At 52.5% G+C, this 14818-nt stretch overlaps 1 protein-coding gene across 2 annotated transcripts; it reads left to right on the forward strand.

The window, feature by feature from the left end:
• The first annotated feature begins 2539 nt into the window (after positions 1 to 2539).
• Positions 2540 to 14282, forward strand: FRMD7 (FERM domain containing 7). 2 transcript variants are annotated; one of them, XM_071442321.1, is made up of 12 exons: positions 2540 to 2669; positions 6584 to 6688; positions 7036 to 7078; positions 8316 to 8394; positions 9043 to 9140; positions 9256 to 9370; positions 9548 to 9695; positions 10917 to 11012; positions 11275 to 11438; positions 11654 to 11722; positions 11819 to 11894; positions 12012 to 14282. In XM_071442321.1, the coding sequence occupies exons 1-12, from the start codon at positions 2613 to 2615 to the stop codon at positions 13044 to 13046; spliced, it is 2085 nt and encodes a 694-aa protein (XP_071298422.1). In that variant the 5' UTR covers positions 2540 to 2612; the 3' UTR covers positions 13047 to 14282. The 2 variants fall into 2 exon arrangements, with proteins under 2 accessions (XP_071298422.1, XP_071298423.1); XM_071442322.1 differs by having other exon boundaries at positions 8361 to 8394.
• Positions 14283 to 14818: the final 536 nt, after the last annotated feature.

The raw sequence follows: 14818 nt of genomic DNA on the forward strand, positions 1-14818 counted from the left end.
GAAAAGTGGCAGCAGGGTTTGGGAGGAAGGAAACTTCTTGTTTCTTGCTCTGCTCAGTCCATCCCAGCAAGCTGCAGGGTATTTGAGAGGCTGAAGAAGACCCTGGGCCAATGCATCCAGCCTAATATGGGGTCAGATGCACTCGGTGGAAGAAAATCCTTCCTGGGAGAAGAGGTGCACTGGAGGATGGTGTGAGCAGGGTCCAGAGTATTTCAAATCAAGGGCTGAGCAGGCTGAGCAAGGAGCCCTGAAGCAGAACTCACTCCACCATGCTGCTGCTCAGGCTCCTCTGTGCTCTGGTGCTGTTTCTTGGGGTCCCCTCCCCACCTGCCACTCTGGCTGTGCTTGCCCTTCACGGGTTCTGTGCTTTCCTGCACCAATTTCACATTTTCCCCTGCCCCTGCAGAAAAGGAGGACATACATACCAGGCTGAACTGTGGCATTGGCTCAGGCCAGGAGCCAGAATTACTCCTGGTGCTCCCTTTGTGTGCTGCTCCAGCTGGCCCCCAAGTCACCTCCAGAAGGAGATAGGTGGGGGTAAAACAGGTTTCTCATCTGCTCAGACAGCAGCAATCTCCATGCCCCAAGCAATCCTTGCTTGTCCCACATCTCTTCTTGCTGTCCTTTAGTGTCCTATCCCAAAAAGCTCTTGTCAATGTAGTTTGATCCTGTTTGCTGCTGCTGGCTCCACACTGTGCCCATGGATAGCTTTAGAGGGTGGCCAGAGGTCCTGTCTGACCCAACACAGCCTTATTCCTTCATAGCAAGGTAGTGAAATAAACTCTTTTCTTCTGCCCACAGCCCAACTGGCTGGTGCTCAGCTTCCAACAGCATCTCTGGAGTCCAGGGTCAGTGCCCTGGCATGCCAGGAGAGCCTGTAGCAGGGAGACTTGGCTTCTTCTGGGCTTTGGGGCTCCTCTATTGCACCCCATACATCCCTCCTGCCAGCCCAGTGTCCCCACTGTGCTCCCAGTGTGGAGCTGTGCCTGTGATGTGAGAGCCACTCACAGGAGAGCTGCTCCTCTCCTTGTGCTGTCAATATCTGACAGCACAAACATTTTAAGCCTCAGAGGGAGAGTGCACTCAGCCCCCCTGGATGGTTTGTATGTGAGGCTGCCCTTCTCCTGTGACACAAAGAGCTCAGAGCCCAGGGCCACGAGCAGAGCTGGGTTTGGTTCTTCACGTGGGGCTGGCCCAGGGGACACAGCCATGCCCTCCTGGAGCCAATGGACTCAGCTGATTTGTGGAGCAGCTCTGTGGGGAAAAGCAGGTTGGCTTTGATTTTCAGGCTCCTTTTTCTCTTGGTTAGCAGAAGACTTACTCATTTTAATGTGGATAGAAAGCTCTATAGTCTTTGTCTCTGCACCAGAGATGACAAGGTATTATGTTGCCCTGATGGCCTCTGTCTTGATATCATCAGGAATATTTGGGAAGTGTAAGAGAGGCCATGGCAAATGGTCTGGAGTGACTTACAGTGGAAGTTTCAGTAAGGGAGCACCAAGCAAAATCTCTGCAGCACTAAATGTGTTTTTTTGTTTGCTGAGCCATGTTTCTATCACTCTGGGTCCCACAGAATTGTGTGACTTTTTCCAGCAGCAATAATGATCCCCTGTGCCAGTCCAGTGCCTGCCTTTGGCACTGCTCAGTGCATTTATTCCTGAAAGGGGGGGTTCCTGCCCAAAGGTGCTTTTACCCAAAAGCTCAGTGGGGTGGTCTCTGATGGGTGAGAGGAGCCAGAGGGGTCAGAGAGCTCCTCATGGCCCTGCACACCTGGGGCAGAGGAGCAGCACAGGCATCCCCAGGCACCCAGCACTGGGGAGCAGCCTGGGCTGAGCTGGGCTCTGAGGGTGGGGGTGGCTCTGGCACTCCAGGAGGAGCTGATGAGTGGGGACATGGGCTGTTCAGATTTGAACTGGAACCAGGTTGTCTCAAAGGCTTGTGAGACTTCACTAAGCTATTCAACCAGGATGTGAGCTGGGAATTAGGAGCAGGTTCTCCTCTGCCTCTCCAGGAAGGACTCACAACTGGTTTTGAGTCCAGTTGGAAACATTTTCCAGCCTCTGGCCCATCCACACATCACTCAGTGCACAGGACGTGATCTGCCCAGCCCATGGAGCCATCACAGCTGCCAGCCAGCTGCTCTGCCAGTGCCCCTTGACCAGAGCAGGGCGAGGGTGACACTCACTGCTGGGGGACTTGGGCAGGGGAGATGCTCAGCTCTTCTCCCCTGACCCGTGGCACCAAGTGTGGGCTTGCTTTGCCCTGGCATTGCTCACCACCAGCTGTAAGAGCTGAGCATTTATCTCAGCCCCATTACTGCCAATCTCCCCCCTATTAATACACCCATAATTCACAGGCAGAAAACATCTTTTATTGCAGAGGTGACATTTAAACCAAGGGAGGTATTGGTTTGTCGGGTTTTTTTTTTTAAATTAGTTTTTAGTCAGTCAGCTCATTTGCTCCAGCCTCTGCTCCACATCTGTGAGTGCAGCCTTCTCCATCCAGCTGAGAGGGAATTATGTGTGCAAGAGGAGTCAGGGCTCCCTTCCCAGCTCCCAGCTCACACTGCTAGCACTGCCGTGCCTGCTGCACACCCAGCTGCCTGCCCGAGGATGCTGCACCTCAAAGTCCAGTTCCTGGATGATTCCCAGAAGATCTTTGTAGTTGATGTAAGTGAGTATCATATTCTTACTGATTTTTTGGTGTTAATTGTTAAATCATTGCTGCTCTGAAGGATTGCATGGTCTCTGATAGCTTCTTGTTTTCAGCTTTAAAAAAACCCAGCAAACAAACAAGAAAACCAATCTCAAATTCAAAATGAAGTTTTCTAGAACTAATTGGTAAGTGTTTTTTTGGTATCAACATCCTCCTGTGCTCCCCTGTTATTGGCATTATTTATGAAGAAGGAGGAATGGCTTTTCCTTACCTGATGTGGTGGTTAGTAAATCAGTTAATATTAAGTGATGGTCTTGACAAGTGTCGAGTTCTCTCATTTGTCTGGCTGCCAGTGTAAACATTCAGCAAGGAAGAAAAGTCTGGGAACAGAATAAAAATAGCATATTTATCCAAGTTATCCCTGTTGAGAAACATCTGCACACATCTTCTCCTGGGCATTCAGCTGAAAAAGAAAACTGTGTAGTTTTGTGAATAGCTGAGGAAAAAGCCTCACTCTGTCTTATTTTCTGCATGGCAGTGTCCACAACACATTGTGATAAATAATTCCCATTTAACAAATGCTAGCTCTGAACTAGGTTTAAAATATTAAGTATTAGTATCTATGGTGTTAGATTTATGCATATGTGTATAGATAACTGAAAGTAGGTATGTCTTGTCTGTGTGTTAGAAGTATCTTTTTACAAGTGTGATTGCACATTTATTGCTGGTTAGTGTTTAATAATCACAGTAGCTAATTGAATTAGCTAATTCAAGTAGATTTGTTCTGGTACTTACCTGCATCTCCTGGGAGCAGAGTGTTTAATATAAAGCGAGTTTTTTTTCAAGTTCTGTTGCTTTTCTTTTGCTGTTCTCTTCCGTGGTTTATAGCACAGCCTGAGAACTGCTGTCTCAGATGCACAGCTCCATTTCTTTGTGACAGTATTTTGCACAAAAGAGGATAATAAAGAAATTCCATGCCTTGACACAGTATGAAAGTTGTTTGATTTAGTTTAATTAATCTATCCTAGTCCAGGAGTCAGCTTAAAAATGAGACTGGTCATTTTAAAATGCCCTCCCCTCCTCCCCCCATTGATTAGATCAGGTCATAGTGAGACAATTCAAAAGATGCTTCTGCTACAATGTTGCTGCATTTTTTTCCATCTCTGTTTTCTTATTTGCCCAAAACGTAGCACTATAGCTCTGCACGACATGTTATTGCAGCAAATAGCTTCCATTAGAGGAACTCCTGGTCATTTCCTTTTTTAGCATGGAATGGTATTGGAAACCCCTTTTAGGCATTTCATGCATTTGCTGCTCTGTGTGGCTACAATAAATGAGTAGCTGAATTAGTGACTTCTCCAGTATAAAAGGAGTGCTTTGGGCTAAGTTTTGAGCAGATATTTTAAGCAACTCTTCCTAAGCCTCTCCTGACTTTGGAAAGCTCTCTTGAATGAGGAGTACTTCAGTATAATGGGAGGGAAAGGACAAAAGAGGGAGAGCACAGAGGGCTGACTGCCCCTGCCCCTCACACAGTGCAAACATCTCTACCTGCCTCACGTGGGTGTCACAGCTGCTGGCATGTGCAGCAGGGTCTCCTCTCCAGGCTGCTTGCATGAGAACAAGCTCCTCTGCTGGTGCTGGATGCTGGCCCTGGGAGGCTTCTGCCTCCATCTGCATCAGCTGGGACCACTGAGTTCCCAGGATTTCCTTCAGCTGAGCAGTGGGAGTGGTTCCTGGGATAACAGATCTGAGCCCCTAGGGGAGGGCAGAGAGGGTTTGGCACATCTCTGAATGTCCCCACTGTGCCCTCCCTGCTGATCACTTGTTTGGTTTGCTGTGGGCAAACCAAACAAGCCCAGAAAAACTCTCTGCTGAGGTTGGGTGAAGGACAGAGTCTCCTGTGGTCTTGTGTTCCCTGTAAAGCTGGGAATTCCTTGCTGTGGGCCCGTGGCAGAGGAGAGAGGGCACAGGGAGGCTGGTGGCTTTAGGTGCAGGACACTGTGCTGATAGGGCAGGCATCTCCCAGGGTGGTGGGAAAAAATCACACCAAATCCCACGAGGGATTTGCTCACCCCAAACCCATAGACCTGGCTGCAGCAGCCTGTCCTGTGGGAATGCTGCAGAAATGGGCTTTTCCTTTGGGCTGCAGGTGCTGCCAGAGTCCCTCTGGGGACATGGGCCTGTGTGTGTCCCCCGTGTGCTGCACGTGCTGCTGTCTGCCCCTGGAAGTGCCTCTGGCTCTCTGATTCTGCTCACAGTCCCAGGTGCTTTCACTGGGGAGTGAAGGGCAAGTGCAGCCTCCCCTCCTCACCTCCTGCTCTGGGGTTTCTGCCTGTGGGTGCTCACCTGGCCCTGCCCCATTCCCAGAGGCACCTGTGGGCTGGGACATGGCACAAACAGCCCCTCATGTCATTCTTGTGCCTTGCACTGTGCCCCCACAGCACAGACCCCACTCCCCTCGCTCGGTGTAGGGCAGGGCTGATGCTGCTGAACACAACAGTGCTTGAGGCCTCAGCACCCCAAAATGCAGGACAGGACACCTGCAAGCAGCACTCTGCAAGAGGAAGGCTCTGCTTCTGAGGCAGCCCCTGCAGCAGCAGGGCTGTGTCTCCCAGCAGGTTTTCCTGGGTTTGGGGCTGCTCCCGTCCTGTGGTGCCTGCCCTGGGCACTGCTGGCCTTGGAGCACAGTGGGTTGCTCCCAGCAGACATATGGTAGGTAATAACCCAGTAAGAAATACTTGTCTTTTCTGGCTGCCTGACAAAGGCTAAGGCCTTTCATGCTAGAAAATTCTAGCTTGGAAAAAAAACATTTATAATTTTTTTAATTACCCTTGTGATCCAGTAATTTTGGGGAGAGCTGGGAGTGCTGCAGAGTGAATGCTGTTATTATGCTATCACTTTTCTGCAGCCTTTCAGCACAGAGCCAGCAATTTCATCCCAGGAGAAGCCCTGAAAGGTGGTTATTACTGTGCATCACCACCAGCAGCCAGGTCCCTCCCATCCCTGCTGGGGACAGCCACTGCCACGGGGAGCTGCAGCCTGTCTTCCCCTCCATCACCCAACATGTGATAATTTAGCAGCTGTCTAACCTGGCCTCTCTGCTCCAGCCTGCTTTTGCAATAACCATTACTTCTTTTTGGTCTGCTTTTCACAAGCTGATGAAGGCCCGTCAGGGTTTTGCTGGGGTGGGTCACTGCCATTTTAATTTTTGGTGCTTTCTGGAGCAATTTCCAGAGTCAGGGGCCTCCTGGTTTGTTCTCCAGCCAGGTCATACAGCATGGCAACAAGTCAAGAAAACACCCTCCAAGTGTTTCTGTTTACTGGGAATAACTACAGCCTGGCCTCCCTTATCAGCATGTAGCACCACTTAATTCCTATTGCTAAAGCCCTGGGATGACTCAGAGCCCACGGCACAGGATCTCTGGCCCTGTTGCTGTTAATTACCATGGACCATAATAGCAGCTGAGCCCCAGCTGTTGGGACACCCAGACTCACTGCTCAGGTTTGGGGGCTGCTCCCGTTGGCTCCGAATGAAGCACGTTGGCCATGGCTGTCCCTGGCTCAGGTGCCCGTCCTGGGATCACCCGCTGGTTTGCCAGGGACAGAACTGCCCACACAGGGATAACTGTGAACAGTGAGTCAAAACATGGCTTGTTTTCTCTTGCTCTCCTTTCTGGTTTATGTTCCTTAATAGAGGAGAGAAGTGATGGGAAGGAATCTGATTTCCAAAAGCAGGGAGCACAGCATGCAGTTGTCCTGTTGTAAATGCTGAAGCCAAGAGCATTTATTGAGTAAAATTCTGCTGCTGCATGGTCAGGAAAGGGCTGCAGGAAGGGAGCTGAAACTTTTCCCCAAATCTCTGAAATCCCATAACTGCTGCTGTCAGCATTGCCTAACCTGCTGCTTCTGTGCTGTGTTTGTTTGCTAGCAAAAATCCTGTGGGAAAGGGCTCTTCAACCTCACCTGCAGCCACCTGAACCTCGTGGAGAAGGAATATTTTGGGCTGGAGTTTCACAGCCAGGCTGGGAACCAGGTGAGTGCAGCTGGCAGTGCAGGCCCCTGGAGCTGCCAGTGCCCGCATGGCTGGGGATTGTCAGCACCTCCCTGAAATTCCAAAGGGAAAATTAAATAGAAAGTTTTGCCATGATGGCAGGAAAGCCCTGAGAATGGGAGTTAGGAGGGGAGCCACAAGCCCCAGTGATATGTGCAGCTCATGGTCTATCCATGGCCATCTGTGTGGCACTGCCCAGCAGGACACTTGTCACAGCAGCCAGGCTGGCCAGCATCCTCATGCTGCATTCTACCATGCTGCTGCTGCTGCTGCTGCTTTTATTCCCCATCTCTTGTGTCTTTTATTTACCCTTCTTTGCCTTATTTCAGGTCTGGTTGGAACCACTAAAACCCATAACAAAGCAAGTGAAAAGTAAGTATTTCAAGAATGGAATTCTTAATGGAATTCTTATAAATCATTACCAGTGAGAGTCTAGCACAGACACATTCATGCAGTGTTGTTTCTGGGGGACAGGATGTCTGACTTCCAGCACTTAACCAGGCTCATTTTGGAGGGTGAGCCTGGGCAGGATTGTTTGCAAGGACACCTCAGTCCCTACAGAATCCCACAGAAATACCACTGCCTTTGCAATCTGGTATCTGCACCATTTTGGGCTGGAGCTGTTAATAATCTGACAGCTTGGCAGAGGAGCAGGGTGGCTGAGTGCCTGTGTGGCCGTGCTGGCAGCGTGACAGGCACTGCTCCTGCTTGTCCTGCTTTTCCCTCTGCAGCTCAGAGTGGCCCAGGCACCTGCCTGAGGCCGGGTCCCCCCTCTGCCCTGCAGCTCCTCCCCAGCCCCACGGAGATGCTGCAGAGCCTGACCTGAGTCCAGGCCCAGCCTCCTGTGCCATGGCCATGAGCAGGGTTAACTCAGTGCTGCTTTCTTTCCATCCCCACAGTATTCTCCCCAAGTGCAGGATGGCTGGGAGGTGACTGAGAGCCTGGGGCCATGACCCCAGCCTTTGCCATGGGGAGGCTGCAGAGCAGGGTTTGCATGAATTTCCCTGAAAGGGGAAAGCCTGATAAGGAGCCTTCCCTTTCTGGGTGCACCACAAATGGAATTGTTGCAGGCACCTATTTTCTTTACCTTCTGGCCTGTCCCTCTGAGCCATCCCAGGGTGTTCTGTGACAGTCAGTGCTTACATAATTGCCTCCCTCCCTTCACACATTTTGCCTTGGGCTTGGCTGCTTGGTCTCACTCATCCCACAAAAAATCCCTTTGCCCAGGCAGCCTCCTATGGAGCAGTTGCATCCTGAGTGCTTGGAGGGCTGAGTTTAACACACAGCCCCAGTGATGGCAACTACACCAAGGCTCTGGCCAGGCTCCCTGGCACCATTTCATGGAAACCCCCTCCAATAGGGATTTTTGCAATTTAAAGAATTGCTGGGACATTTTTCTCTTTAGTATTCTTTAGATATCCAAATCTCTATTTGTATTCATTGGTGACACTGGGCCCTGGGCAGGCTGGTTTTGGGGGGGCAGGCTGTAGTCCCTGATTTGTAAGGGTCCAGATAATTTACCCTGTAAGGAGGCAGCATGTGTGAAGAGAGTTGTAAATGTTCTCAATAGACATGTAAAAGAAAACTTATGAAGATGTTGTGTTTTAAGATCCTAAGGAGGTTCTTTTCAAATTTATGGTGAAATTTTTCCCAGTGGACCCCGGCCACCTGAGAGAAGAACTGACCAGGTACAGTGCTTTATTTATTACTTTCTCACCACACAGTTCTGTGTTTTTGCAGTGTGTTAATGCTTTATCTTCATCCACCCCAACCTGTGTGTGTGCAATGGTTATCCTAAGTACCCTAAGTATTACACTTTACAGAACAAAACCAAAGAATATATTTTCTTGATCCTCTGTTTTTAAACACAATCCACTTGAAGGATCAACTGTCTTATGAGGCTGCAATTTGTTTACTGCCAAACACTTTAACAGTTGGGCACAGAGTCTGACTGCTCAGTCTAGCTCCTGCCTCAAGCAGTGTTCTGAGAGAACAACTTTAGTTTTATTTTTAAAAATGACATTGTTAGCTTCTACAATTTTAGAGAAAGCATTGCAAACAGGGACTAAGAATAAAATCAAGTGCTTATGCAGAACGTCAGCCCCAAGAGAGGCAAATGCCCTCCAAAACAGAAAGGAATGTTAATTTTGAAATCTACTAATGAGCATTTCACTGACAGGGATGTGCTGGTCCTACTGGCGCCCAGCTGCAGGGGCTGCATCCTCACCCTGTGACCCTGTGGATGTGCATCCCATGAGATCTGGGAACAGGCACAGCCCTCACGGCTCAGCCCAGCAGCCAGTTCCCCCCAGGGATGCTCCTGTCCCCCTCCACAGGTACCTCTTCACCCTGCAGATCAAGAAGGACCTGGCACAGGGGCGGCTGCCCTGCAGTGACAAGAGCGCGGCGCTGCTCGTCTCCCACCTGCTGCAGTGTAAGGGCAAGAGAGCACTGCAGGGCCAGGGCAGGGGACAGGCTTTGGCCATGCAGCCAGGGCTCCCTCTGCACCGACCCTCACAGCCTAATCCACGCTCTCCCTGTCCCCAAAGCCGAGCTGGGTGACTTCCACGAGGAGACAGACCAGCAGCACCTGGCCACGCACAGGTACCTGCCCAACCAGGAGTACCTGGACAACAAGATCATGCACTACCACCGGAGACACAGGTGAGGCTGCTCCACAACCCCCCTGTGGACCTCTGCTGGCACGATGCTCCCATCAGCAGGCAGGGCTGGCAGTGGCGTGGGGGTGATGCCAGCCTGTGCACCCACAAAATGGCTTTTTTCAGCCCATTTCAGCATCTCCCTTCTCACTCCTGTCCTTCCTGTGTGCTGTGTCTCCAGAGGGAAGACGCCGGCCGAGTCGGACGCTCAGCTGCTGGACGTGGCCAGGAAGCTGGAGATGTACGGGATCCGCCCCCACCCCGCCAGCGACGGCGAGGGGACACAGATCAACCTGGCTGTGACACACATGGGGGTGCTGGTGCTGAGGGTGAGGGGACACAGATCAACCTGGCTGTGACACACATGGGGGTGCTGGTGCTGAGGGTGAGGGCACACAGATCAACCTGGCTGTGACACACATGGGGGTGCTGGTGCTGAGGGCACGCGGATCAACCTGGCTGTGACACACATGGGGGTGCTGGTGCTGAGGGTGAGCCCAGGGCTCAGGGGTGGCCTCTCCAGCTGCAGGTGACCCTTCTCCCCTTTGAGCAGCCCAAACTCTCTCTTCACAGGCCATGGGGGTGAAGGGGATGCTGTAGGACTCAGCCCCATCCGCCCTGTGTGCCCCTGAACATGCCCCAGCCCTGCTGGCCCTTGTCCCACGAGCTGGTGGCCGTGTGAGCAGCACAGCTTCCACGGCTCTGTCACATGTGCTCACTGGGTAATCTTCCAGTGAAAATAGCCCCCCACGTCTGTGCAATTACACGAGGCTGTAATCACGGCCGAGCTGGGCAGTAAATACAGACTTCCTCTCCGCTCCCACACCGGCTGATTTCAACCTGGGAACACCTTGTCACAGCAAAAAAAAAAAAAAAAAAAACAAACCAACAAACCCAAACATAAAACCTGGCTGTGGGTCTGCTGTTGGTAATTAGTGCTGCCAGACCTGGCAATTTATTCAGAGCCATAAACATCCCTCACGCATGATTAGAGCATCTGTGAGCCCATTAAAATCTGGGCTCTTGCAGAAAGCTGAGAGGGTCCTGGTGCCACAGAGTGGGGTAATGTGATTTTTCCTGGTTCTGCCATGTGGCTCCATCTAACCTTGTGCAAAATGATAACAGAGTAATTTATGTGAGCTTGCAGCCTGCTTAAACCAGGTTTAAAGGTGTGGGGGTGAGCTGAGCACTGCTACACTTCCCAGCAAACGAGGGGAGAATATTATTTATTTGGGGCACTGATTCTGCCTTAACTCACATGATATTTGAGCTGGCACAGATAGGTCTCCCTGCCTTAACCTCTCTGACACTTGTCTGGGAGTCCTGGGTTTCAGCAGGCAGAGTTAAGCCCTGAACCTCAGTTTCTACTTGTAGAACCACCTGATGCAGAGTCAAACACCAAACCCCAGCACCCTTTCCCCAGACCTCAGCAGCTCCAAGAGCTGCGTTGGAGTCTGATGCAGTGTCCTGTGAGCTCAAGCCTTGGCCCACTGCATTTCTGTCCTTACAGGTTGCCCCATCCAGCTGTAATTGTGTGTTTGTCCTTGCAGGGCAATACAAAGATCAACACCTTCAACTGGTCCAAAATTCGCAAACTGAGTTTCAAGAGGAAGCATTTTCTCATCAAGCTCCATGCAAACATCTCTGTAAGTACCATGCCACAGGCAGCTGCTGGGCTCAGGAGCAGACAGCTGTGGATGGAAGGTCAGCCACAAAAAGTCCCCAGTTTATAGTAAAATCCATTCCTATTGCTCATGATGGTGGTCCTTCTTGAGGGCTACTCCTGTGTCCCCAGCGAGGTGACAGTGCACTGCCTGGAGCCACTGGCAGCCCGTATGACCCCTGGGGGATCAGGAGGGCACATGGCAGAGCTTGTACCGTGCTCCTGACCCCATCTGTGGCACACAGGTGCTGTGCAAGGACACGCTGGAGTTCACCATGGCCAGCCGGGACACCTGCAAGGCCTTCTGGAAGACGTGTGTGGAGTACCACGCCTTCTTCAGGCTCTCTGAGGAGCCCAAGTCAAAGCCCAAAGCCCTTCTGTGCAGCAAAGGTTCCAGCTTCCGCTACAGGTAAATTCCATGGGGAAACCCAAACTGCTGGGGCTGGGAAGGGCCTGGGGATGGCTCCGAGCCTCCCTTTTATGTCAGCCCTGTCTGAATCCGAGGGGGTGATAACAGATACTTCTCCTGGAGACACCCCTGCCTCGGTCCTGCTGCATCCCCTCACAAGGGGCACAAGGGCTGGGGCTGATGGTGCTGCTCACGTTTCTCCCTCCATGCTGCAGTGGCAGGACTCAGAGGCAGCTGCTGGAGCATGGCAGGAAGGCTAAGATGAAGAGCCTGCCCTTCGAGAGGTACCGGGGGCATGGAGGGGGAGAGGTGTTTGAGGGGACTGGGGAGAGGGGAAGGACCTTCCTGGCCATACACCAACCCTTGTTCTTGTCCTGCAGGAAGCACTACACATCCCGCTATGATGAGAGGCAGTGCCGCTCCTCCCCGGACCTCCTGACAGATGTATCAAAGCAGGTGAGTCCCCATGGCATCAGCAACAGTTCTGTGCCAGGGCCTTGGCATTGCTGCCCCATCTGGGGCCAGGCCCTCAGCTCTGGGTGCTCCCTTCCACCCTCTCTGTGCCCTGCCCAGGTGGAGGAGCTGCGCCTGGCCTACGGCAGCCGGGGCTCCTACCACGCCAACGGGGTGCACGGCTCCGAGCCCACCCTGGACAGCCGGCGCCGCAGCTCCACCATGGAGGTGACCTTTGCTGCTGAGCTGGAGCGTTCCAAGCCCGAAGCGTCCCCCACCTTCCTGCCCCACTCCAAGAGCTCCTCTGCCTTCCCCCTGCTCTACGCCGAGCTGGAGATGGAGCGGGCATGGGAGCCCATCGACCTCTTTGGAGCCAGGAATCCCTTGACATCCTTCCGGCCCCACCACCAGTTTGCTGGGAACAGCAAGAGCACCTCTGTGGGCAACATGCGGGAGGTGAGCGCCCGGCAGCTCGTGTACACGGATGTGCCCTGTCCCCTGCCCCTGGTGGCCCCGGCGCCCCCTGTGCTCTTCTACCTGGACAGGGCCCTCCAGCCCCCATGCCCTGCACTGGCCCCTGGTGAGGACACAGCAGGACCAGCTGGTGCAAGCGGCCCTGTGGCAGCAAAACCCCCCCTGCAGAGCCCGAGTGGGACCCAGGCTGGGCAGCTCCACGGTGAGGCTGCAGGCACGGCCGTGGGCACGAGCACGGCGGGGGAGAGCAGATCGCTGGCTCGCTCCTTCGCTTACGGCCTTCAGGAGCAGCCCCCCAAGCGCTCCTGGAGCCAGTCGGACATGAAAACCATCCGCTTCCCCTATGGCTCGGAGTTCAGGCCCCTGGGGCCGTGCCCTGCTCTCAGCAGTCGCAAAGGGGGCGTTTTTTGGCACATCCCAGCCCAGCAAGGGCTGGCTCCGGGGCTGCGGCGCTGCCCTGAGCGCTACCTGGGCAGCAGCACCGAGTCCAGCGACTCGGACCCGGAGCTGCTGGGCGCCGAGCACTGCTCCCGGTACGGCCGCGTGCTGCGCTCGCCCATGGCCCGCGTGCGGCTCTCCTCGGGCAGCCTCCAGCTGGATGAGGAGGATGAGGAGGTGTCCTTTGCCACCAGTGCTGCTGAGGAGAGGATTTCCAGAGGGACCTCCAAGTATTTCACCTAGGTGCCTGACACTGGCCAGAGGGAGCGGAGGCGGCTGGTGCTGACCCGGGGTCAAAGAATGGTGACACTCTTGGTCTGCAGGTCTGTCACAGCTTATGAAATATTGATGGGATCGTTGTGTGAGTGCTCTTAGCTCTAGAGGATGTGTTATTGGACATCAGGGGTGTGCTCAGAAGTACTCAACCCCTGCACCACACTTGGAAGCTGGTTTGTCTCTGTCACCACACTTTGAGGGGGGATTCTTATTTCAGCCAGAAGCCAGAGATCTCCTAAAGTCCTGCTAAACTTCTATGTCCTGCCCAAACTGATTCTTGGAGCTCAGCTGCTGGAGTCTTCATTGAAGGGGAGGGAGAAAAAGAGACTTCTCACAGAATAGTTTCAGCTGCTGCTTTTCCCAGCTGCAGGGTGGCACACTGGAGGGAAGGGTGTTTCAGGCCCTTTTGGAAAGGAGCAAGATCTTCATGGGGGCTGCTCCTCGAGCTGATGCCATGTGGACAGGATAAAACCCCAGCACAGAGCCTGTCTCCTCCACCTTCCTCACCTCCCTCCAGTGCTGCAGGGAGCACCTGGCACTCAAAGGCAAGGCTCTGTGTGTGGCTGTCTTCTCCCTGGCCAGTTTAGAGGATTATCCTTCTCCAGAAGTATCTCAGGAGTGATTGTCAAGCTTTAGAAGCAGCCCTTGGTGAGCACTGGGATGTGGGTTCACACTCTCTAAATCAGCCATCACCTCCTGGTAGCACCGTGACAGCCCCAGCACCTCAGTGCTCTGCTTAAATCTGAGGGAGAGAGATGTGTAAGGGGGTTCTTTGTGGTCCTTTGCTTCCCCAAATCTGTCCTCAGTTAAGCAGCATGGGAAAACAGATATCAGGAGCAGGTAGGAATGGAACAAGCAGCTTCTTGGAAGTACTTTTATTTTTAAAACTTACTGTTACCCTAAATCTACATGAAATTTACTTGGAAATCTTGAGAATGATGACACCTCCCTAAGATTTTAGGGGGACATCTTGGTAATTTTCTTTAAGAACAACCCTGTAAGTCTTTGTAGGACATGACTGTAAGCAGGGAGACAGCCCAGAAAATCCATGGTGGAGAAACCACTGGAGCCTGCTAGAAGGATTTCAGAAACATGGAAACTGGGAAAAAAATAGATTAAAATGTAGAAAGAACTGGGCTTATCTGTCCTGCTCACTCTGCATGTTGCTGTCCTTTGTTTTAGAAGGTGGACAATAAAAAACAGTTGTTCACACTGGAGTTTTGAGTTCCTCCTTCTGCCCTGTGAAATCTGCACCCTGAGTCCTGCAGGCATCCCCCCAGCACACCTTGCCCTGTGCCTCCCAGCTCAGGAGCTTCCCTCAGTGCTCCCAGGTGCTGGTTTCCCTCTCCTGCTCTGCAGCCTGGCCTCCTCTGTGCCTTTGCTGTCTCAGCAACTGGGGAGACTTGTGGAGATCCCTGAAGGCTGCTGAAAACAGCCACATTCTTGGTTGGTTGCCCAAAGAAATGCATTAGCCCAACAAGTGAGTACATTGTAAGGTTTGCTTCTGCTCCTGGTTACCCTGTGCTGAAGCTGAGAGCTGCAGTGATCCCTCACGCTGCTCTGGCACATGTTCTACTGAAAAAAGAGATAATCTTTCTGCCTACAGGGTTGTTTCTTCCCCGTTCCCAAATCTCTGCACCTTGGAAAGAGCAAGAATCACCACTCAGTACAACATTTAAGAATGGCAGTCTGTGGGCAGTTTGGTAGAGGGTTAAAAAAAGCAGCAGTGTTTCAAATGC

This window comes from Agelaius tricolor, unplaced genomic scaffold (genome assembly GCF_023055355.1).
Source record: "Agelaius tricolor isolate 1412-34295 unplaced genomic scaffold, bAgeTri1.0.p SCAF_17, whole genome shotgun sequence".
Taxonomy (NCBI): Eukaryota; Metazoa; Chordata; class Aves; order Passeriformes; family Icteridae; genus Agelaius; species Agelaius tricolor.